Below are 25,162 nucleotides of genomic sequence, written 5' to 3' on the forward strand. Positions count from 1 at the left end.
AAGTATGAAGTTTAAAGTCATTTAAAGTTTAAAGGCAACACAGTCTTTCAGAAAACAGATGTTAACATAATTTATCACATAGTTAGCATTTGCTAACATGATTAACACATTGCTAGCATGATTAGCATTTTGCTAACATGATTAACACATTGCTAGCATGATTAGCATTTTGCTAACATGATTAATACATTGCTAGCATTATTAACATATTGCCAACATGATTTACCTTGTTGTTAACATGTTACTAACATGATTAGCACACAGCTACTACGATTAGCATTTTGTTAGCATTAATTAGCATTTTGCTAGCATGTTGATAACATGATTAGCACATTATTAGCATTTTGCTACCATGATTTAGCATTTGTTGCTAGCATGAATTAGCATGTCTCTAACATGATTAGCACATTGTTAGCATTTTGCTAGCATGATTTAGCACAGTGTTAAGATGTTGTTAACATGATTAGCATTTAGCTAACATGTTAACAACAGCTAACATATTAACATGTTGCTAGCATGAATTAACATGTCGATAACATGATTAGCTGTCAGGATGATTTAGCATTTTGCTAACATGATTTAGCACAGTGTTAAGATGTTAACATGATTAGCACTTAGCTAACATGATTAGCTTTTTTGATAGAATGAATTAACATGTTTCTAACATGAATTAACATGTTGATAACATGATTAGCACATTGTTAGCATGTTTGCTATCATGATTTAACACAGTATTAAGATGTTGTTAACATGATTAGCACGTAGCTAGCATGATTAGCTCTTTTTGGTAGCATGAATTAACATGATTAGCACATTGTTAGCATTTTGCTAGCAATAATTTTCATGTCGCTAACATTAATTAGCAGTCTCTAACATGATTAGCACATTGTTAGCATGTTGCTAGCATGATTTAGCAGTGTTAAGATGTTGTTAACATGATTAGCATTTAGCTAACATGTTAACAACAGCTAACAAATGAACATGTTGCTAGCCTGAATTAACATGTCGATAACATGATTAGCACATTGTTAGCATTTGGTCAGCATGATATAACATGTTGCTAACATGATTTAGCACTTAGCTAACATGACTAGCTTTTTTGATGGCATTAATTAACATGTTTCTAACATGAATTAACATGTTGATAACATGATTAGCACATTGTTAGCATGTTGGCTAGCATGATTTAGCACAGTATTAAGATGTTGTTAACATGATTAGCACTTAACTAGCATGATTAGCTCTTTGGTAGCATTAATTAACATGTCGATAACATGATTAGCACATTGTTAACATGTTGCTAGCATGATTTGTCATTTTGCTAAAATTAATTAGCATTCTCTAACATGATTAGCACATTGTTAGCATGTTTTGCTAGCATGATTTATCACAGTGTTAAGATTTTGCTAACATGATTTAACACTTAGCTAGCATTATTAGCTTTTTTGCTAGCATGAATTAACATGTTTCTAGCATGAATTAGCATTTTGTTAACATGATTAGCACATTGTTAGCATTTTGGCTAGCATGATTTAACACAGTATTAAGATGTTGATAACATGATTAGCACTTAACTAGCATGATTAGCTCTTTGCTAGCATAAATTAACATGTCGATAACATGATTAGCACATTGTTAGCATATTGCTAGCATTATTTGGCATTTGCTAACATTAATTAGCAGTCTCTAACATGATTATCAAATTGTTAGCATGTTTGCTAGCATGATTTAACACAGTGTTAAGATGTTGTTAACATGATTAGCACTTAGCTAGCATGATTATCTTTTTTGCTAGCATGAATTAACATGTTGCTAGTATGAATTAGCATGTCGATAACATGAGTAGCACATTGTTAGCATGTTGCTAGCATGATTTAACATTTTGCTAACATTACTTAACATGTCTCTAACACGATTAGCACACATTGTTAGCATGTTGCTAGCATGATTTAATAAGTTTAAACAGCATGGCTTTCTCAAGCCAACTTAATCAGTTAACTACATTAGAACTAACAATGAAATACTACAGTATTTTATAACCCTAAGCCAACATTTAATTTAGTTTTAAAATCACTAATGTGAACTAACATGAACAAAACAGTTGTATTTATTAACTAACATTAACAAAGATTAATACTGTAACAAATACATTGCTCATTGTTAGTTAATTAACAGTTAATTAATCATATTCATTACATTAAATAAGACAAACTTCTAGAAATGTTCTGCATCAAGATTCCTAAAATGAACCTATGAATCATTTTTTGGAATGATTCAGTTTGAACGAATGAACGAATCAGATTCAATGCTACACATGAGAGGAACATCATGTCTGATTGTAACTCATTTAATCGAACAATTACATAAAAATGACACACTAAACCACTGCTTAATGGAAAGTAGATTTATGTAAGCAGCTCTGACCTTCTCCATGGACCATTTCTCATGGGAATATTCTGCATATTTATTGATGAAATGATCGAGCTTCTCAGGAACAACGACGCTGCAGAAACACAAACAGAACCAGCAGCACATTGACAAACATCTGAAAAACACCTCAAACCAGCTTCGTCGGGTCTAAATGCTCATGTTCAGAGGTTTCAGAGGATGATGGTGCTTCGAGTCTGACCTGCTGGTGTCGGCGGGCTGCGGGTTGAAGTTTCCCTCGGCGTCCATAGACGACTGTTTCTCCATCATGGCCACGTAGTTTGACTCCATGTAATCAGGAGGTAAAGCTCCGGCCACTGCGCTCAGACACGGCAGAGCCAGCTTGAACAACTCCACATCATACTTCTGCAGAAACACACACAACTGTTTTCAACATTGATGATAATCAGAAATCATATTAGAGTGATTTCTGAAGGATCATGTGACACTGAAGACTGGAGTAATGATGCTGAAAATTCAGCTTTGATCACAGGAATAAATTACACTTTACTATATATTCACATTGAAAACAGCTGATTTAAATTGTAAAAATATTTCACTGTTTTACTGTATTTTTGATCAAATAAATGCAGCCTTGGGGAGCAGAAAAGACTTAAATATCTTAATTATTCCAAACTCGCTGCACCTTTCTGGCCAGAGCGTCAAAGATTCCCCAGAAGAGTTTTCTGGACAGATGCAGCTCCTCGTCAGACGCGGCGCCGAAGCTTCCCCACCCGCCGGACAGACAGTAGTACTTCCAGCAGCGCTCGTAGTGATTGGTCAGGAGCTGGAGGAGGACACGCCCACACAGAGCTGAATTACTACAGTACAGTTTTCCTGAAGTGAATGTGAGTTCAGACGGAGTCTCACCTTCAGAGGCATCTTCGTGTGTTCGTTGAGCACAGGAACGTCGAACACCAGACGCCGCAGCAGATGCTGCATCATCGACGGACGCAGTTTCCTGAAATGTTACAAATGAATTTGCAAATGAGGCACTATTGAATTAAATATGCATGCTAAGTTGCATACATTTCCTGACCAGAAATCAGAACATTTTTGTTGTTAGTGGATTTCTCTTTTTATCACTCCAGAAATCAGAAAATACTGTCAACAGCCTGAAACAAACTCAGTTTTCACCACGTTTTTAGGAGTAAAATGTTCTATAGATCAGGTGAATGATATATGGACAAACCTTTAGAGTATAGATATGAATAAAACTGTAAAGTTTGATGTGTGTAAAGCTGCTGAAGTGGAGATTTCTGACTTTAAAGATATGGATTTTTTTAAATCTACAGATGCATAGAGATAAAATGCATTCAAGTAAACACTACTGTACCAAGAACTTAATCTAACCAGGAAGCGTTGCCATTTTGTGCAAAATATGAGATTTTTTTATTATTATTTTACATATTTTCTTTTTAACTAAAAAGTACTTTGGGCCGTTGTGAACGACGCTCGGGATGCCAGTGCTGTAGGGTGTGCGATATATATCATCTATGATATCGTAATTGTTGATTTAACGATCTGAAATTATCGAGTATGTCCCTCACTTTACAAAAAACAAAACAAAACAAAAAACACACCATTGCATGCACTTCAGTACGTAGTCTAGTATGTTAGACTAGTGTGCTACATATTTAGAGCGTACACATTCACTGCATGATTTAGTCTACTAAAATGCCTTTAGAATGCCCCAGAATTCAGGATAAGGGGCAAAATTGCCCCTGTATATCTTTTATATTTATATAATTTAATATAGTTAAATTATATTAAACAAAGAGCGCCGTTTTTCTCCAAATATCAGCATGATTACAAATGTAATATTGATTTTATACAGCGTACAGTTTAATGAACAAGAACCTAATAACATGTGACTTATATTTTAGACACCAAATCGCCAGTTTCGCTCTATTTCGCCAACGAAAATAGTTCCAAAGTCCACAGAATTGTTTTGCGTCTGAATTAATCAGCCGTTTGAATGAATCGGTTGAATCTCAATGACTCACTCATTAACTCACTTTTCATTTTTTAAATAATTTCAAATATAACAGTATTTAACTTTTTATATTTCAAAACATTATTTATGCATCTGTAACTGCTCAGACTGATATACTTTAATAAAGTTTAATCCATAGTTATATAGTCAGCTATAAATTAGATAACAATTTCTGTACCTGAAAATCTCCTGTTTAAACCTACATGAAAAACTTGAAAAACACCGTTTATTTCATTTATATGTTTGTTCTGTTGTATTTATTTTGGCTATTACTCATAATTTGATTATTTGTTACTATTTATTTGTCTAACAATATTTAAAATTTAAGTGAGTTAATCTAGTAGCTTTTGGTGTCATAACCCTATTTATTAAGGTTACATGTATCAAAAACAATAACTTGGCTTATTTTATAGGCCCATTTTCTTTTCTTTTACTTTATTATTTTTTTGTTGTGGGGTAAGTGAAAATTTTGGCGGGGCAAGTAAAATATTGAACCACAGTAGAAGAAATCCTTAGCGTTGATCCCTGAAGTTGCTTTTAAACGTGCAATATAAAAAGAAAAGAAAAGACGGTCAGTGAACGGACCACTAACTAGTAACTAGTAGACGCGTCCTCACCCGCACACGGCCAGCAGACACTCCTCGATGGCGTCTCTCTGAGCTTTGGTGAGACAGCAGCCTTTAGACAGTCTGTAGACGGTGTGCAGCAGAGAGTCGATGAGAGACGCGAACGGCTCCGTCCCCGCGAACAGAGGAGCGCATTTGGTGAGCAGAGGCAGGACCGCCGTGCACAGGTACCGGTTCAGAGCCAGCGCCATGTCTGTGGCGCTCAGAGCCGCCTGGGGGTCAAAGGTCACACAGGACCAGGAGAGAGGTCAAAGATTGGCTGGATAACGCAACACTCACTAGCTGTGATTCCACTCAAAGTTGGGAATTGAATTTATGCACATTTATCACATTTATGCACATCTTAGCATTTCCATCCATGCAACATCCCAAAATTTGCATAAAAATGGGTGGATGGAACCAGCTGCTGAGGTGTCACATGACTCACCGTGTCCAATGAGGCGGCGGCTCTGAGGTCAGGCAGGAAACCCACTTCCAGCAGGTGCAGGAGGAAGTTCTGGTCCTCGATGCCGTAAACCCGGTCCAGGAACAGAACCATGGCTGCTTTGTGATCAGGACAGAACCCCGCTGACATATCCGGCTCGATCACGGAACCGTCTAAATGCACAAGTGATCAGAACGATGTACTGGTTACCGTCTAACTAAATTATCCACAATGACAGATTAACAAGGATTAACAATGACCTTTAGCCAGCGTGGGCATCAGGAACGGGATGCTGATCACTCCCACCAGATCCTCAATGGGAATGAGAGAGCGCAGGATGGCTCGGATACGGATGGCCTCTCCCTTCCCAGCGTGGATCAGCTGACAGAGGAGAAAGTCACCATGTCATCAGTACCAGATCACATAGAGCTCATCAGCTTCACATGAGAGGAACGTGATCAACATAAAGCTTTACACTGTCTCCTAACCAGATAAAAGGCATGTTTATCCATGTTAATCAGTTTTTGTCCTGACCAGCCGTGGCACATTGGCTGTGATTTGTGATTGATTTGGTTGCGAGTGCAGTGTGCTTGCAGGGAGACTCTCTTCTGATTGGCTGTGATTGTTTTTTTTTTGTGTCTTGTAGTCATGTCCCATCTAGTTGGGACACAGTGTTGTGTGCCAGTGAAGACAGGAAAACTCACATGCATCTCGGGAGCGCAGCGGCCCAACAAGTCGATAAGAGCTGCGTAGAAGGTCATGATGGCGTTTCCCATGTGAATGGTGTCATCTTCTTCTTCCTCCATCACATCACTACTGCAAGAGACATATAGATCATCAGCAGTTTGATTATAATGTGTGTTAGGCAGATAAATAAGCTCACAGATGATCTCCCTGATGAATTAATACATGCTTGATAATTAATATCGTAATATCGATGTGCATGTAAACATACTATCCCTTTAAAACACTGAATGAAGGTGTTGACCCTCAGACTGCAGCAGATCAAGCAGAAGAAGCTGCATTTAGATCTCGACCCATTTTACTTGCTCACAGCAGCATTTTCTGGAGCAGTGGACAATGACAGTTCAGGAACACAGAAGATAAATGAAGGATATGTGCGGATCATGACACTGACGTCCTACATCTGCTGCATGGATGCGTTTGTGTGCAGGAGCAGTGTTGGTGCAAGTATTGCAATATTGCATTACTGCTTAAAAAAGTAACTAATTACATTACTTAGTTCCATTTTTATGTAAAGTAATGCGTTACATCACTTTTGCGTTGCTTTTTCTCAGCTGGCTGAGGCCTGCTCTACATAATCAGTAATCTGATTATGTCATGCACGTTATTTGTAATGCATTAAGTTACTTTACTAGTAGCATAAAAAAGTCATCTGATTACATAATACATGTTACTTGTAATGTGTTACTTTACTCGTACCATCAAAAAGTAATCTGATTACGTAATGCACATTACTTGTAATGCGTTACTTTACTCGTAACATCAAAAAGTAGTCTGATTATGTAATGCATGTTACTTGTTATGCGTTACTTTACTCGTAAAATCAAAAAAGTAATCTGATTACGTAATGCACGTTACTTGTAATGCGTTACTGTACTCATAACATCACAAAAGTAATCTGAGATTTGTGCAAGCAACGTAATGCATGTTATTTGTAATGCATGTTATTTGTAATTCATTACTGTACTCGTAACATCAAAAAGTAATCTGATTACATACTGCACGTTACTTGTAATGCATTACTTCACTTGTAACATCAAAAAAGTAATCTGATTACGTAATGCACGTTACTTGTAATGCGTTACTGTACTCGTAACATCAAAAAGTAATCTGATTACATACTGCACGTTACTTGTAATGCATTACTTCACTTGTAACATCAAAAAAGTAATCTGATTACGTAATGCACGTTACTTGTAATGCGTTACTGTACTCGTGACATTAAAAAAGTAACCTGATTATGTAATGCATGTTATTTGTAATGCATTACTGTACTCGTAACATCAAAAAGTAATCTGATTACATAATGCACGTTACTTGTAATGCATTACTTCACTTGTAACATCAAAAAAGTAATCTGATTACGTAATGCACGTTACTTGTAATGCATTACTGTACTCGTAACATCAAAAAGCAATCTGATTACATACTGCACGTTACTTGTAATGCATTACTTCACTTGTAACATCAAAAAAGTAATCTGATTACGTAATGCACGTTACTTGTAATGCGTTACTGTACTCGTGACATTAAAAAAGTAACCTGATTATGTAATGCATGTTATTTGTAATGCATTACTGTACTCGTAACATCAAAAAGTAATCTGATTACATAATGCACGTTTCTTGTAATGCATTACTTCACTTGTAACATCAAAAAAGTAATCTGATTACGTAATGCACGTTACTTGTAATGCGTTACTGTACTCATAACATCAAAAAAGTAATCTGATTACCTAATGCACATTACTTGTAATGCGTTACTTTACTCGTAACATCAAAAAGTAGTCTGATTATGTAATGCATGTTACTTGTTATGCGTTACTTTACTCGTAAAATCAAAAAAGTAATCTGATTACGTAATGCACATTACTTGTAATGCGTTACTGTACTCGTAACATCACAAAAGTAATCTGAGATTTGTGCAAGCAACGTAATTCATATTATTTGTAATGCATTACTGTACTCGTAACATCAAAAAGTAATCTGATTACATAATGCACGTTACTTGTAATGCATTACTTCACTTGTAACATCAAAAAAGTAATCTGATTACATAATGCACGTTACTTGTAATGCGTTACTGTACTCATAACATCAAAAAAGTAACCTGATTATGTAATGCATGTTATTTGTAATGCACTACTGTACTCGTAACATCAAAAAGTAATCTGATTACGTAATGCATGTTACTTGTAACGCATTACTTTACTTGTAACATCAAAAAAGTAATCTGATTACGTAATGCATGTTTACTTATAATGTGTTCCCCCAACACTGCTCAGCACATCATTTCCTGTAAGTGTGTGTTTGTTGCGTACAGTGTCCTGCTCTCCTCTGTGGTGGGCGACGGTCCATCTCGGCTGGGATCTTCTGAGATCTTTATGGCTTCCTCCATTGCTGCCAGCAGCCCGTTCCCGCCCTCTCCACGCAGGGCGGGACCAAAACACTCCGGCCGCCGAATCAGGAGCCGCACGACCACGTTAGCATTCTCCTCCACACTCTCACCTGAAAGATGCCAAAACAACACAAAACAACTCATCAAACACCATTCAGACACAATAAAGCACAAGATAATGATTAGTGGGAGTGGTCAATATTATTGGCCGATATATGGCATTTTTGGCACGTTTTTCTGTTTGGCCAAAATGTGTCAGAGGCAGGACTTTTATTTTGACAGTGCTTCAGTGCTTCTTTCTCCAGAAGTGGATCCTGTCAGAACACAAACCGTTACAGAAAACTGCAAATCGGAGGAAGTCCAGGTATCGTTCGCCCTCCACCGGATTCCAGCCGATGTCAGGATATCCTTTAGACATCAGCATCACGCAGCTCTGAAGACCACAGCCGGCCAGATACTGGACCACCTGACACACACACACACACACACACACACACACACACACACACACAATCAGCCAATAGGATGTTCAGAAGCAGTGATGGACGAAGCACTCAAATCAAGTACTTGAGTTAAAATACAGATACAGAGAGTCAGTCGTACCTTCTCAAGGTCCGGTTCTCTCAGCGCCAGAGCCAGTTCATTATTATCCATCACTGACGCGGCGGCCACATCCAGAGGAGTGGATCCTCGCATGGACGGAGACGCTGAGGAGAACAAACACACAGATAATGACTGTAGGGTCTTCAACAGACATCTCAATCTCAGATCCCCAAACTCCAAAAGAGTCAATTTCTCAACTCTGAAAAGCCCTTACCGAGTCCCACGCTGCTGTTCTCCAGCAGGTAGCTGAGATGATCAAACATGGCCTTCTGATTCTGACGGCTGATTCGACAGAAGTAGCACAGGAACCGGCAGCAGTTGGCCACCATCTTTGGAAATGTGATTTCCTGAAGACCGAGGGACATTTGTTCAGTGAAAGAGCCATCGTGAGATGTTGATAAGAGCATAAATTATGTTATTCTATGAGCAGAAAGAATGTTGATGTAGTACAAAGTAAAGCCTGAAACTCTTCAGTAAAAACACGGTGCGTTTGTGAACATGTTTTCATGTCTCCCACCTTGGACTCTCCTCCGCCCAAGACGTTCACCATCACCTCCATGACGGTCTCGTGCATCCCGAGCGCTCTCATCAGGTTCGGATGCTGGTAAAACACCTTGTTATTCATGATGTCACTGCAGACGAGACAAGGACAGGCCAGAGGTCAGAGGTCAGGCTGGAATCTCACACAATAAACACCAGAAAGGGGTGTCACTGAGACAAACGCTCCACTGATTTAAACTGAAAAATATATATTTTTTTTTTATATATATTTAAATTTGTTTGAATTATTTAATAATTGTTTTAAATTATTTAATAGTATTTTATAACTGAATGGCCCATTTAAATATTGCTGCCTGTGGTTGATATGAGATGCAGGTGATTGTGGGTCACCTGAGCCCATGAATCATGAGTTTCTCCTCCTCGCGGCCCATCCTGACGCTGAGCAGAGAGCGGATCTGTCCCAGAGACGCCAGCAGGTTGATGGTGTCCTCCACGGAGACGGCGTTGATGGTGTAGGTCTTGGGCAGCGCTCGCACCTGCCCGCCGATGCCGTCGTACTGACGGTGGAGTAACACGAACATGGCCCGCACCAGCTCCGGGTCCTCGATGACCGACTCCTGCGCCCAGCGGACCATGGTCTCAGAGATCAGCTGCTGAAGCGTGCCTGCGGGACAGACACGAGACACGAGCGGACGTCAGCACTTTGACAACATGAACATAGACACCATTAACATCCAAACCTTATTATTCTAATTGTTTAGATATTGAGAATGCACATTAGCTTGATTTCGATCCACCAGCTGAATGAAAATACAATAGGTGATGCTTTTGGAATAACAGAAATACAGCGGTTACCCTGGTTAACCCTTTTAAACAACACATCTGCGCTTATTAGAAATGCTTATTAGTTTGCAGGTTTGATATAAACACCTGAAAATGTTGTGATAATTAAGCAACAGTAGATAATAAGCAATTTATTGGCATAAATGTGCAGTATTCATTGATTGCGAACTGCTCTGAAAGCACAAGCCGGTAGAACAAGCAATATGCACAATTAATTGAATCTTAGACTTCATGTTTTTCTGTCCTCTAATTTAAGACCTCTTGAAATAATCATTCAGGATTTTCTTATACGATTTAAGACTTTTTATGGCCTTAACTTTGATCAAACTGAATTTAAGCATTGTTAAGGACCCTGATGAGTAGCTGCAGGAACTCACTGGGTTTCTTTGATTTCTTTTTCTTTGGTATATCAGTCATTTTCTTCTTCAGGTAGGTCACCTTCTCCACCAGAGACATCAGACGACCCCTGATGGTGAAATCATCTCCGTCTCCTGATTTATCATCATCCATCTCAATGCCTGCAACGTGCACACAAACACACATACACACAAATACACTATATTAGTGAGGACATTTCATATGCTCCTTCCCAATTCACATAGTTCAAAATTAGAATGAGAGTGTATCCCAAATCATAGTATGCTGAAATGAGTATCCCAAAGATACCTGGATGGTTTCTAGCGTGAATTCAAATTTCACACTCTAATGGTCAGTATTGCCCACAACCTATTGCACATTAGACAAGGATTCGATTAGAACTACAAACATGCATAAAAAGTGTTCAGAAACTACAAACATGGCGGATGCGTGAGACTGACGGTTAAATAAAGAGGTATAGATAAAAGGAGTTTGAGTGATTAATAATCAGTATCTAACCTGACGAAAAATATTCATTCAGTGTTATCCACATTATATTTCAACTGTGATCTTTTATAAAGATACGTTACGCCCAACGACTGACAGATCAACGTGCTGATATATTTCTGTCCAATACAGTAGGAAATTAAATTAAATAAAAAAAATTGCGACAAGATGATTGACAGGGCAGTTCAATCGGTGATGCATGTAATGTTTTCTGCCGGCTCACATTAGACTGGCTGTGTCCGAAACAAACCCTCCCTGCAAAACACTAGATTGAAATAGAAACATGATTTATAAACCCTTTTAACTGGTGAGGTCTGGCTCACTAGCCAGCGTTCGACAGTTTTCTATTAGGTTCTATTAGCAGTAAATCACACATCAATCATAAACCAATAACAGAGACTCAGTAAATCATGAAGGAAGTTGTTTTTCTTACCCCAGTGGCAAGAACGGTTATAACATAAGATAGATTATTGTTATAATTATATTGTCATATTTTCTTTATAATTCATCCTGGTTTAAGGATGTTTAGATGAGGTTGATCAGAGAAGATCTTTTACCGCAGTGTGTCATGAGATCTTCATGGAAGTCTAGCAGCTGTTCACGGATGTCCTCAGGACACGGACAATCCTGCTTCTCATCCTTAAAATTCAGCAGCATGTTGATCTAAGAACACACACATGCACACACACACAGACACACACACACACACGTGCACATACGGAGGTGGAGCAAGTTATTACATTTTAATGAAAGATAATAAAGACACATATTTTTCTTCTATGGAACAATATGATCAATAAAACCAGGTGGGTGAATCACACAAAGAACATGAGTCATATACAATATATGATTTCTTATGACTTTTTCTATTTGTAATAAACAAAATGAAGCATGCAAGTAAAATGAAAGAAATAGTTGTAAGATGATTCATGCATGATAATTAAGCACATTTCCTTCCCAAATACTCATTGCCATAATATAAAAAATGCACAGTACAGAAACACTGCAATAAACAAATAAAAACAATCCTGTCCACACAGCTGATGCTTTGTTTCATTATTTGATTCATAAAATCAGCATGAATTAAATAAATAAATTCAACACCGGAAGCGATGTTATGTTGAGAATAAGGCATCATCTGACCTGTTCCTGTGGAGGCGAGCGGAACTCTTTGGTTTTGCGTGCCGTCAGAGCAGCAGACATGTTCAGCGCCTGCATCACTTCATTATAGCGGAAACGCTGGTTATCCTGAAGATTCGCCACAAAGTCGTCGGAGAAGGCGACCACAGCCTCAATGCGGTGACGCACCTGACAGTCGCACAGGTACTGCAGCAGGTGACACATCTAAGCAAACAAACCAGTCAGCTTTACAATACAACACGGGCAGCTTCACAGTAATAAACAGGAAAATAACAGATGCAAACACTGGCGTCAATTCACCAAAAGTCAAGGTATGGCGAATTCTGATGACGTCTTAAAATCTCACTCTCTCGACGTGACGACAAGTGTGTGTGTGGTGATGAATCACATATAGATTTGATCGCAACCCAGCATATTAGACAGTTATAGACCACTGTTATAAGAATTAAGAACTTTCGCACAACTTTTTACAGCAAAAGTCTGAATATTATCAAATTTACATGTTGTTTTTTAATGTGATTACCCAAAATATACAAAGATTGTCTGAAATTATAAAACTAAAAGTTTCACCATGTAGGAATACTAACACTTGGTGAAATACAAACACTTTTATTTTTAGAATAAAAAAAGACTATAACCCCTATAACCGGTAGATGGCGGCAGAGGACCACTTATTTGCTCATTAGCCTTTTCCACTGCCTAACAGTTTTTCTTCTCACGTTCTGCTTTTGAATTTATTTTTAGAGATCATCAAATCACTATTATAACATACTTTTTTTTTGTCATTTTTTGTCTATTTTTGTCACTTTTTTGTACTTAAATGTGAAGTGTATATATATGTAGGCAATGTCGAAAAAAGCCTCATGAAATAAAAACTTTTCAAATTATGAATGAAATTACACAGACAGGCAGCGAGTAAATACTGCTTATAATAATCACTGAAGCTGTCAGTGCATTGAGTGTGAAAATTCCCTTTTTAATCAATAAATCTGACTAAACTTCACAATGAATCTTTTATTTACTAATGGTAACTCCTCTGATTGGTCATTATTTTCAACAGAATTGGCAGTGATTGGCTACAATACTCAACGTTGCAAAATCATGTTGTTAATAGACACATCTGCAGTGCCGTTGCACTCATGCAACACGACTATAACAACCAGTTCAGTTTAATTTACCTGCTTTACTCTTTTATTAAAGAATTATAAATTATATGTTACCCATTGTTAGATTAAAATCTCAATCTCAGGTAGATTATTTGTAGTCTCAGACATCAGTTTAGAAACAGGCACTCCAACCCCTGTAGTGTGTGGCAGCAACAGCGCGAGATATCTCGGGAGAATGATTGAGATTTTAATCAAACAGTTTGGGGGCTCGTCCGGGATATTCCCAAAAACATGGGAGATTGAGATTTTAATCTAACACTCTAGTAATATAACTCTGTTAATCCTGCAATAAAAATATTACTTTGTATTGTACCAACCAGCTGTAAAGCAGCTGTAAAAAGACAAGACTGCATCTTTTCACCTGGAGTTTGACGGGTTCAGGAAGCTTCATCTGTAAAAGTCCTTCTTTGGGCATCTTTCCTCTCAGACCGTGTTCCTCAGTCCCGCCCCCTTCCAGCCGGCCCCGCCCACAGCCGTCCTCTGCATCAGTCGCCCCGCCGGCACCATCCCCCGAGAACACGCTGGGCTCGATCAGCTGCAGGATGGTCTTCAGGTCTCCGTTGTGGAAGATGCCCATGATCAGGAGCGTGTAGAAGAGTTTAATGAGCGGAACGAACAGGAACTCTGTGCTCCCGCCAACAGGATCGCGCACGTGTAAGCTGCCTTCCCGCACCGCCTCCGTCAGCATCTCCATCGTACGGCTCTTCAGCGTCTCCAGCGGGAACTCAGGGCTGTATTGGAAGCAGTCGCTCCCCGCGACCGTGCCGTGGTGACCCACGAAGCTGGGCGAGGAGAAGCGCATGCGCGGTTGCAGCGACGTGCTTAGGCCGATGCCCGGCAGCCCATGCTTCTTCTTTTCATTGGGAAAGAGCGTGATGCTCTTGGTCTCGGCCGTCATGGGAACAATGTACTCAGAGTTCATCATAAGGCGCGCGGTGGCGTAGCTGCTCAGGTGGATATCGATGAGCAGGTCGTAGTAACCGGTGCGCAGGAGGCCAGGCATGTATTTGTTCTGGATGGCGTAGAGGAGCTGTGCCTCGTCCACGTGACTGCAAAGCGCATGAGCCACACGGTTGTTTCCCAGCGCGCAGATGGCCGAATACAAGCGCAGCGTATGGAAGTGGAACTTCAGCAAGTCGCGCTGCTCCGTCAGCTCCAGAATGTCCAGAGACCTGACAGACGGGATGGACATCAGTCATGGTGACAAAATCAACACCTGCTGAGTAAATAAACCATCATGCATGTGTGTGTGATGTACCTGTTCTCCTCAGGTATATGGAGGGTCATGAACTGCAGCGGTTCTGAACTCTGCACCATCCAGCCCAGTCTCTCGTTGACCCTGGTGACCTCTGACCTCAGGAACTGATTGGGCACACGGCTCCATAACACAGGCGTGAGGAACTGCACGTGCAACCGCGGCGGACACTGAGGAACCGCGTTCTTCCGTTCGCTTTTAAACAGCCCTGCAGAGAGCGGCATGACGCTCTACGCACACAGAAAGTAAACTTTATTGTCTCACAGATGTTCCTGTACTTTCACTCGCCCTGTTTGTGCAACCAGAGAAAAATAAAAATAGCCTCAACATCCTTTGTGTATGTGTGTGTTTAAATCTCACCTTGATGCGTCCCAGTTCGAACTGGAAGACATTTGGACTTGTTGCCTGCGCAAACACTGCAGGGAAGAGTTTAGTACTGGGCTCCACCTGCAGACACAGTTAAGCTGCAAGTTAGTCCTAGTTAAACAGTCCCTCCATCACAGGATCTTCAGAGCTCTTACCTGGTAGTAGGTGCTGAGCTCTTTGCCGTTGGAGGTGAAGCTGAGGAGGCCGTTGGCAGTATCTACCAAACATCCAATCTCTAGGCCGTTATTATTGCGGCCCTGACTGGGACTGCTGCACTCGCCGCCCCACACCATGTAGCAGTTACTGCGCTTAATGCTGCACAACACCACAAACACATCAGATACTGTTACTATACAGACAACCATTTTAATTCTATTTCTGTAATCCCCAGTAATGTTTTGTTTGCTCTCTGTGTTTGTAACTGTGTCACTGCAGACAGAATCACACTGTGTTCCTGCAGAAGCATCACTGACCTCTCGTGAACTTTGCCCTTCTCGTCTCCCAGGGTAACGGTGACCGTTCGGACCTTGCTGAGCTCAAAGGCTGGATCATACTGATGAAAGTCTGAGGTCACCCATCCGACCCAAACACTGGCCGGCTCCTGCCCAGGGAAGATCCTCACCGAGTAGTAATACTGACACACAGACAGAGACAGAAGCGCCACATATAACATGAAGCTGAGGAGTGTGACGTTCTGATGCTGGTCATGTGTGTCTCTCTCTCACCGTTGATGTTTGTATGAGATTCTCGCAATCGTCTCTCTCATCAGCCAAAACCTCCTCTGACAGGCGAGTGCTAGAGTTGCTGCTGTTCATGTCGGGTTTCGTTCTTTTCAGCATGAACCTGAACAAACACATGCAGTTACAGACACAAACATTTTACCAAATGCATTACCGAGTTTGCCTGTGTGTCTGTATAATCCACCTCTGTTTGATTTTCGAGGGTTTCTCCTGATTATGATCTTTGTGGTTGTTGAACTCGTCTCGATCTCTGTCAGGCCCATTGGAGCTGACGTGACTGTGTGGCGTTTTCATCAGGACCTCAAAGTCCGACACCGTCTCGAAATCCTCCAGATCTCTCTTGGGAGAGAAGAAGCTGCCGTTGGCTGCTAGCGTCCCGCCAGGCGATCGCAGGAACGCCTCCGAGCACTCGATGGGCATGCTGAGGCGATAGAACATGATGTCCGTGTTACTGTTCTGTGAGCCGAATGATCTCTGGGTGACCTTTAGGCACGGTGGGCTCTCCACCGTCCCGTCGATCCTCGTGACCTGTAAAATATGCATGCAGAATTCCGTAAACGCTCAGAATGGTGTGGCTCATCTCAAAGTGTGGCGTGACCTCTGACCTCTATGTGCTCGTGGTTGAGCGGGGCCGGGATGAACTGAGGCAGCCGTTTGCTGATCCACATGGTCAGATCTCGGTTCATATTGACGGCGAAGGGTTCGTAGCCCTCCTGCAGGCCGCAGATGGTGAAGTACTTCAGCGTGCTCACGTCCTTCCCAAAGTTCATACGGCCCACCTGACAGATGCCCAGACTACAGACCGGGATGAAACCTGAGAACAACACACAGAAAGACAGGATCAGCACTACTACTAGTGAAGAAACCACAGGGTTTAACTCATCTACACTCACACTTGCATAGGAAAATGCAGATTTAGTTTATGTCAAGCAGGGTTATTATAGTTAACTAAAACTAAAACCATAAAAACAAAACTTAAAAAGTCTCTGGTGTCTCCAGAATGAGTCTGTGAAGTTTCAGCTCAAAATCCCCCACAGATCATTTATTATAGCTTGTCAAATTTGCCCCTATTTGGGTGTGAGCAAAAACACACAGTTTTTGTGAGTGTCCCTTTAAATGCAAATGAGCTGCTGCTCCCGCCCCCTTTCCAGAAGAGGGCGGAGCTTTAACAGCTCAACAACAACAAAGCTGGAGAATCTCACGCAGCCAAAATGAGGATTGTCAGTAACGGTGTTCAGTCTTACATTGTTCAAACCGGAGTCGACACTGATGGAGAGACTCAGGAAGAAGTTACAACTTTTAGACGTTTCTGAATGGTTAGTGGATAAATTTATGTAGTTGCTGTGGAGTTGATTGAACTCATCCACTAGCATGTGCCGTCATGTTCATCTTTTGTGTTAAATTGACCCTCGTTTGTGAAGCAGTCCGGCGTAAAATGACGGCATGTCAACAACACTCTACTACAACAACTCTTCCTCTTCTCTAAAGCAGCCCAACATGGCCCCGCCCCCTTTGTTGTGTGTTCTCGGGGGCGGAGTTTATGTAAATTTTAGGGTTAGTGATGTCACCAACCCGGGAAGAAGCTCACTGTAGTCCCTACCAGCCGTTTGTTGTAGTCCTTAAAAAGCGATTTCTGTAAAAGAAAATATCTCCTTTGCATTGAACTTTGAGTGTCGTAACCTTGCCGATGTTGTTTATGCTCAAACAGCAACATTACACACTAACTAAAGTTAAAAAAGTGAAATCAGAATCAAGGACCCCTTTAAGCACAAACGCACTTCATTTTTCAGCATTTCTCAGAAAACATGACTTAATATCTCATTTTGAATCTCCAGACATCTTCCAGTTGTGTCTTCACATGAACATACTGGAGAGGAACAGCAGTTTTTACAGTGTAGTTACTGCAAGTCTGCAGTTTCTGATACTCTCACATATAACAAAGAGATGCTGCTGACATCACAGAATGAGCCAGTTATGCTGACGCATACAAACATACAGACAGAATATAAGTGAGTAATGGTTGATGTGTGTCAGTGGCCAGCAGGTGGCGCTGATCTCTGCAAGATCTGCTGCTGTTCATCTGTGAAGAGCCGTGATGACAAATGATACAGCAACATTCACCTGCTGCCCACGAAAACACTCCTTTACGAGACAGAAGAGCTGCTGCAACAAATGCACATGAGCGTGTGTGTGTGTGTGTGTGAGAGAGAGACAGTGTGTGTGTGAGGGTCTGTGTTTGTGTGTCAGTGTGTGTTTTGCAGTATCAGCTCTGTAGGTGTTAGCAGAGCTCAAGTCTGCTTAGCTTTAGCTGCATTTTCATTCACACATAAACTTACAAACACAGACAGACTCACAAACACACTCACACACACATACACACACACACACACACACGTGAGTGCAGTTGAGTCGTTTGAGAGGTGGAGTGAGTTATTACATTAAGATAGAAGATTATGAATACAAAGATTTATGTCTGTATAATAACAACTGTCTGACATAATATGTATGTCAACATCACTGATGAATTATTCACAATAAGAGCAGGAACATGAATTAAGACAGTCACTATTGGTTAATTAAAGAGATAATCATGAAAATTCTGCCATTGTTTACTCAAAAGGAGACATTTTGAGAAAAGTCTTGGTGTTTTTTGTCCATACCGCAAAAGTCCAGTGTTGTCTGGTTCCTGAGGGAGAGTAAATGAGGGCGGAACGATCATTTATGGCTGTAGTCAACAAAGTGTTAATAAGTGTTAACACACAGGATTATGATCCCACACAGAGAACACCTCACGTCACTCACCATCCCAAACTTCAAAGTCTTTGAAGGCGAGTTCGGACCCGGAGTCATCGAGCAGCACCTCGCCGTTGAGCGTGAACATCATGGTGCGTTCGTTCATGTCCACCATACATCCCACCACATCCCCAGACTGCCAGGAGCGGCCGAAGTGCTCGTTGCCCTGATGCCAGCGCTGAGCCTGCAGAAACACACATCACTCTTCATCTGTCCTGCAGTGACTACCTTCAGAGACTACATCGCAGTAATAGATTACATGATGACATAAGCAAACCACTCCTGTTTACATGCAATTTTCATTATTCTGAAGAATTGTGGTTATTTTTTAGTGCCATTATTCACATATGCACAGCACAACTCTGATAGACTTCCATTCATGATATGAAAACTAGCATGATATCAATCTGAAACATGTGGGCAATGCAATAATACGCACTAGCCAATGCATAGCAACACTCTAGCAACCATCCAGAACAACCACATAGCAACATCCCAGCAATCACCCAGAAAACCCTAGCGACACTCTTAACAACCATCCAGAATACTGCATAGCAACACTCTAACAACCATACAGAAAACTGCATAGCAACACCCTAGCATCCTAGCAACTTCAAAACACCCTAGCAACCATATAATCTCTTAGCAACCACACAGAATACCATAGCCACCGCATAACAACACCCTAGCAACCACCCAGAAAAAACCCTAGCAACACTCTAGCAACCACCCTCAGAATATTGCATAGTAACACTCTAGCAACCACCCAGAAAACAGCACAGCAACACCCTAGCAACAACCCTAAATGCCCTAGCAACCACATAGCAACACCCTAGCAATCACCTTAAGTACCCTAGAAACCACAAAGAAATACCTTGGCAACTGCCCCAAGTGCCCTAGCAACTGCATAACAACACCTTCGCAACTACATAGCATCACCTTACTAACCACTCCGAGTACCCTAGCAACCACATAACATCTTAGCAACTACACAGAATACCCTAGCAACCGCATAACAATACCCTAGCAACCACCCAGAAAACCCTAGCAACCACCCAGAAAACTGCATAGCAACAACTTAGCAACCACCACTAGTGCCCTAACAACCGCATAGCACATTATAACAACCACCTGGAGTACCCTAGCAACCGCATAGCAACACCCTAGCAACAACACTGAGTACCCTAGCAACCACAAAACATCTTAGCAACCACGCAGAATACCCTAGCAACCACATAGCAACACCCTAGCAACCACCCCGAGTACCCTAGCAACCACACAACATCTTAGCAACCACGTAGAATACCCTAGCAACCTACCAGTGACCACCCAGAATAACCTAGCAACAGCATAGCAACACCCTAGCAACCACCCCAAGTAACCTAACAACCTCCTAGAAACCATCTAGAATATCAATTTGTTTTTCTGATAGACTGTATGGCCTTCTTCAAACCTCAAGCTTTAAAACTACTTCAAACTTTCTGGTTATGCACAAACTTTACTATTTACTGTTTCTTCTTCTTCTTCTGAGGCTAATGTTCTAAATCAGATCAGCTCCAACCCTGATAAAGACCCACCTGCCAGTAGCTTTTAGTAACCCTTCAGACCTTGATTAGCTTGTTCAGGTTTGTTTTATTAGGGTTGAAGGAGCAAAACTCTGCAGGACTGTGGCTCTCCAGGACCGACGTTCGCCGCCCCTGTTTTAAATGCTTCTCCTACACAGCACAGCTGATGAACTCTTACACAGGCTGTGTTACCGGCTGCAGCTTCAATCTACTTGCATCAAATGCAAACACATTTCTAGGGACATACTGGATTTTTTCGGTTACTAAAAATGTCTCCATTTCAATGTTTTCGACCATCAATATTCATGTCGTGCAACGCTGTCAACATGAACTCTGTGTCTTCAACACTCCAACAATGCACATATGCGATTAAAGTGCCTGTTTACTGTGATTAAAATCAGCATACACCACTTAAATCTCATTCTAATGGCATTATGAGGTTCACCTTGAACCCATCGAAGACGAAGGCGTGCTCGTCTGAGCCCAGCTCCTGGTCCGGCAGACAGCCGGGTCTCGCCCAGCCCACCCGCATCTCGCCCGCCGTCACCACCTCCAGCTCGAAGTACCACTTCCCTCCGCTCACGCTGTACGTCTTCTCCGCTCGGAAGATCCGGAAGCGTTCTGCAGACAGATTACCCGCATCCGCTCGAGCCGCTGCGCAAAACAGACACAGGTAATATTTCTTAATTAGATTACATTTTTATATGGTCTTTTTTTATTTTAATTTTAGTTAAAGTTTCAGTAATTTTTTTGTATGTTTTTGTCATTTGTATTAGTCTTTTATTGTTTTAGTTTATTTAGTTTGAGTTAATTTAGTACTTTAGCTGAAATCATTTTCATTTAAATTTTCATTTAATGACTGCAGTATTTCCAGCACATCCTCTGATGTCACGCTGCATGGACAGGGGCATTATGGGTAGAGTGTAAATTAGACTCATGGTACCATGGTCTTGATCCGGAGCTTCCAGGTTGTATCCGTATCCCAGCAGCGTCCGCACAGCTTCCCGCAGACTGTCCTTGTTTGATTTCTTGGTCCTCTCGTCCAGAAGAACGTACGGAACGAGGCGAGGGTTTCTCCTGTTCTTAATGTCCTGCATTTAATGATTGATTAAATGACAAACACATTTTTTAACAGTCACTTGTCGCCACCTACTGGTGTAACAATGTTTATTTTGAGAGTCAAGTTACTTTCCCAAGGTGATTTGCTCTATTTTGATCACTATCATAGACATCAGTGTTTATATCCGAAATATAAACTTTTATCCCAGTACTCCTGTGATAATCTGAATATTTGTAACACAGAAATAACAATACTGTGTGGTTGAAAAGGCTCTTTGTGTAGCTGTTCAGCTGTTTCAACACAGATCTGAATGTTCGCTGTGATTGTATTTGTCAAAGGTTTAAAGGATAGACGAATCACTGTCTTTTAGGAATAAGATTGTGTGGGTTTCTTCGCAATCTTTTAACTCTAGTGTTCAAACCTGAAAGCTGCTTCATCTCATTTGAGTCTTTTCTCCATGTTCCTCTTTATTTGTAACTTCATGGACTCATGAAATGAATAAATCAGTTTCACATTATGAAGAACTTGAGTTCAAAACTAAAAACTCACACTAATGTTAAGTCCCCTACATTTGTTCTTGTTCCAGAAGCGATTCACTCGGATATACGGCACAATAGAGAAGAAAAGATCAGCGCAGCTTCCCTTTCATGATGACTTTAAAGAAAGTTCAGTTCCTCATATTTAATTACGACTTCGTTGTGACATTCATGTGTGTTTAACTCGGTCTTTCTGACATGACTTGAATGCAACATTCATTTAAATCAGTCCAGTCATGCAGTGCACTTTTTGGAACAACCTACGCTGTATGACGCACACTGACCTGCTGTACGCCGTAGGTCCAGCCCTGCCGTATGCGGTCTCTGGCCCAGACGTTGTGAGCATTCTCTGCCAGTTTGTCCACCATGGCCTCCTGTGTAGACGCCAGTTTGATGTGGCTCAGGTCCATCGGCGCTGGTTTATACCCACTGGAGAGCTCGTATCTGACACCAGAACACACACTAACCAAGCTGTACGGGAACACACTACATCAACTAACACTAACGACACTCTTAGAAGAAAAGGTTCTAGATGGAAGCTTTTAGGGTCCTCCTATAAGGAACCTGATTTGATGGGTTTAGTTCTAGCAGCATCTAAACACATCCAGACACATAAACATGTCAGTATAAGATGAAGTTTCATACACTCACTTGGCTGAAAGCTTGAGATTTTTGACTTTCTCTGCCGCTCGTTCGTCCGCCACGCCAACATGACAGCCCAGCGCCAAGAGAGTCCTGCACACACACATCAGATCACGCTCATCATTTCATTCATCTATTTATAAAGCACTTTTAAAACTCCACTGTAGACACAAAGTGCTGAATAGATGCAAACAGAAGCTAAAACACATGAGAAATCAAGTGTATTGAGCATGCTGTTGTGTTGATGGAGTTCATGCTAATATTAATCATTTAAGTATTTGATTTTTTAGGGGTTCAAGTGCATACAGCTACAGCGGTCAAAAGTATGAAATTGCTCGTAACTCCTAAACCGTTGAGGCTTAAGTGTTTTATATCGTTGGAATCCTTGGCTCAAAACAGACCATGCATTTTGGAAGTTTTGCAAACTAGTCCTAAGTTTTTGGCTCGATCGGAACCAAATCAGTGAAGCGAGATTCTCTGGAGTTATCAAAAATTATCTAAAAAAGCTGAAATTTCGATTCATGGTCCCTAAGGGCCGCCAAAATGTTCAAAACTTTTACTAAAATGGCTATAACTTGTGAACGGAATGAGATATTTTCACCAAAATTGGTACACCTGTGTAAAAGCTCATTCTGTGGTCGCATGAAAAAGGATGCGGCTACTGGCCACTTGGTGGCGCTATAACAGGAAAAAAATAGGAAAATGGCTATAACTAGCAGCTATCAGACAAGGTTAACGGAGGACGATGCGAATGAAACTCGCTGGACCTGTTTGACTCACGGCCCTAGAGGCCTGTGAGAAATTCAACAGAAATCGGCCACTGGGGGGCGCCTTCCTGTTTTTCACGTGCTTAAAGAATTGTGTAATGCACGATTTTTCACGCACGCCCACGACATTCAGAACTCCTCATTATGAGCAACTTTGCCTCTAGGACCGCCGCTTCCATCAAATCATTCGACAAATATTGGAGATATTTTCCAAAACCAACTTTGGTGAACTAGTCCTAGGTTTTTGGCTCAACCTCGATAACTGCTTTAAAAACCATATATTTCCTATGGTAAATTGCCTGTATTGGCTGTAAATGGTCTTTTCCATCTATGATTGAGATGATTACAGGATTGCTTAAAACATTATACCTTTTTACGCATGTGCTTAAAGGCCTTAAAGTGCTTGAACCCCGGTAATTGCTGCTTACAGCTATATTTATATTTTTATTTACTTTTGCATTTGAAAGAAATCCACCAAAATGGCCTGCGTGTTTGTCGACCCCAGAGGGCTAAAGCATATAGGGATATAAAATTGAATGCATTCATCTTCAATTACACCAAAAGTAATGTCATTTCCAGTAAACCAAGATAAACATGCTTACTTGAGCGTCTCCTGAGACATCTGAAGGTTGTAGCTGCGCTCTTGTTCAGGAAGTCTGGAGAACTCGACCAGACACGGATGCTGCCGTTTATTATCATCTCTCACCTACATCATGAACAACAGAGGGAATCACATTTGTGTTATAACATTTGGGCATTCATTACAGGATGCAGAAATGTACAGTATTTTGGAGAGGAATTCATCAAAATCTGTTAAGAGGGTCACAATGAAGAGAGAGAGACCCTAACATCATACCATGTGACTTTATAAACACATAATGACCAATCAGAGAGCTGGAACACTGTGAGTGAAACAACAGATTCTCAGAGGCTTGTCAAGACACAATTCGTTACACTTTGTTTTGTCTTTGTTACACTGTAATTAAACATTTAACTACATGTACTTACTATTGGGTTAGGATTAGGGTTAGTTGCATGTAATTATGCATAATTTACTGTTATTACTATAGTAACTACATGTAACATATATAACAATGGCACTGTAAAATAAAGTGTTACCACCAATTCTCTGTAAAGCTAATTTGAACAAACATGAAAAGCGAAACGCTCTCTACAAATAAACATGACTTGACCAATAGAGATCAAGAGGGTTTTCCACACACACACATTATACAATAAAATACGTTTCATGTTAATTTTACACCTTTGATTTCACACGATTATGGCAAATCTGTCAATCAAACTTCAACTTTATTTATAGTAATCAAAACCGAGAACATATTATGATTATTTTGTCATGTGATGTGACCTCACATGTAGTGTCAGCTGATGAAACGCTAATGATTAAATCATAAAATGGCAAATTAAAATAAATAATTTGAAAATATCAAAATAAAAAAGCTTACTAACAAAGATTAATTATATATTATATTATATTATATTATAAATTAATTGAAATTAAAATAAATAATTTGAAAATAACAACCAAAATAAAAAAGATTACTAACAGAGATTAATTATATATTATATTATATTATATTATAAATTAATTGAAATTAAAATAAATAATTTGAAAATAACAATCAAAATAAAAAAAGTTTAATAACAAAGATTTATTATATTATATTAATTATATTATATTATATT

General features: G+C 40.4%; 1 protein-coding gene across 1 annotated transcript in view; it reads right to left on the reverse strand.

The window, feature by feature from the left end:
• The window catches only part of ryr2a (ryanodine receptor 2a (cardiac)), a 129,300-nt gene that overhangs the window by 49,263 nt on the left and 54,875 nt on the right, over positions 1-25,162 (reverse strand). The window contains 31 exon segments of the mRNA XM_048170330.1: positions 2,425-2,503; positions 2,630-2,793; positions 3,074-3,214; positions 3,298-3,388; positions 5,041-5,261; positions 5,477-5,646; positions 5,734-5,854; positions 6,178-6,289; positions 8,538-8,724; positions 8,945-9,080; positions 9,218-9,321; positions 9,432-9,564; positions 9,735-9,849; positions 10,109-10,382; positions 10,939-11,079; positions 11,983-12,088; positions 12,569-12,769; positions 14,093-14,903; positions 14,990-15,216; positions 15,347-15,433; positions 15,508-15,667; positions 15,826-15,986; positions 16,078-16,195; positions 16,277-16,620; positions 16,698-16,906; positions 18,895-19,069; positions 20,896-21,104; positions 21,394-21,541; positions 22,331-22,490; positions 22,698-22,781; positions 24,058-24,161. Coding sequence (XP_048026287.1) covers positions 2,425-2,503; positions 2,630-2,793; positions 3,074-3,214; positions 3,298-3,388; positions 5,041-5,261; positions 5,477-5,646; positions 5,734-5,854; positions 6,178-6,289; positions 8,538-8,724; positions 8,945-9,080; positions 9,218-9,321; positions 9,432-9,564; positions 9,735-9,849; positions 10,109-10,382; positions 10,939-11,079; positions 11,983-12,088; positions 12,569-12,769; positions 14,093-14,903; positions 14,990-15,216; positions 15,347-15,433; positions 15,508-15,667; positions 15,826-15,986; positions 16,078-16,195; positions 16,277-16,620; positions 16,698-16,906; positions 18,895-19,069; positions 20,896-21,104; positions 21,394-21,541; positions 22,331-22,490; positions 22,698-22,781; positions 24,058-24,161 — 5,493 coding nt within the window.

Source organism: Megalobrama amblycephala, linkage group LG20, assembly GCF_018812025.1.
Source record: "Megalobrama amblycephala isolate DHTTF-2021 linkage group LG20, ASM1881202v1, whole genome shotgun sequence".
NCBI lineage: Eukaryota > Metazoa > Chordata > Actinopteri > Cypriniformes > Xenocyprididae > Megalobrama > Megalobrama amblycephala.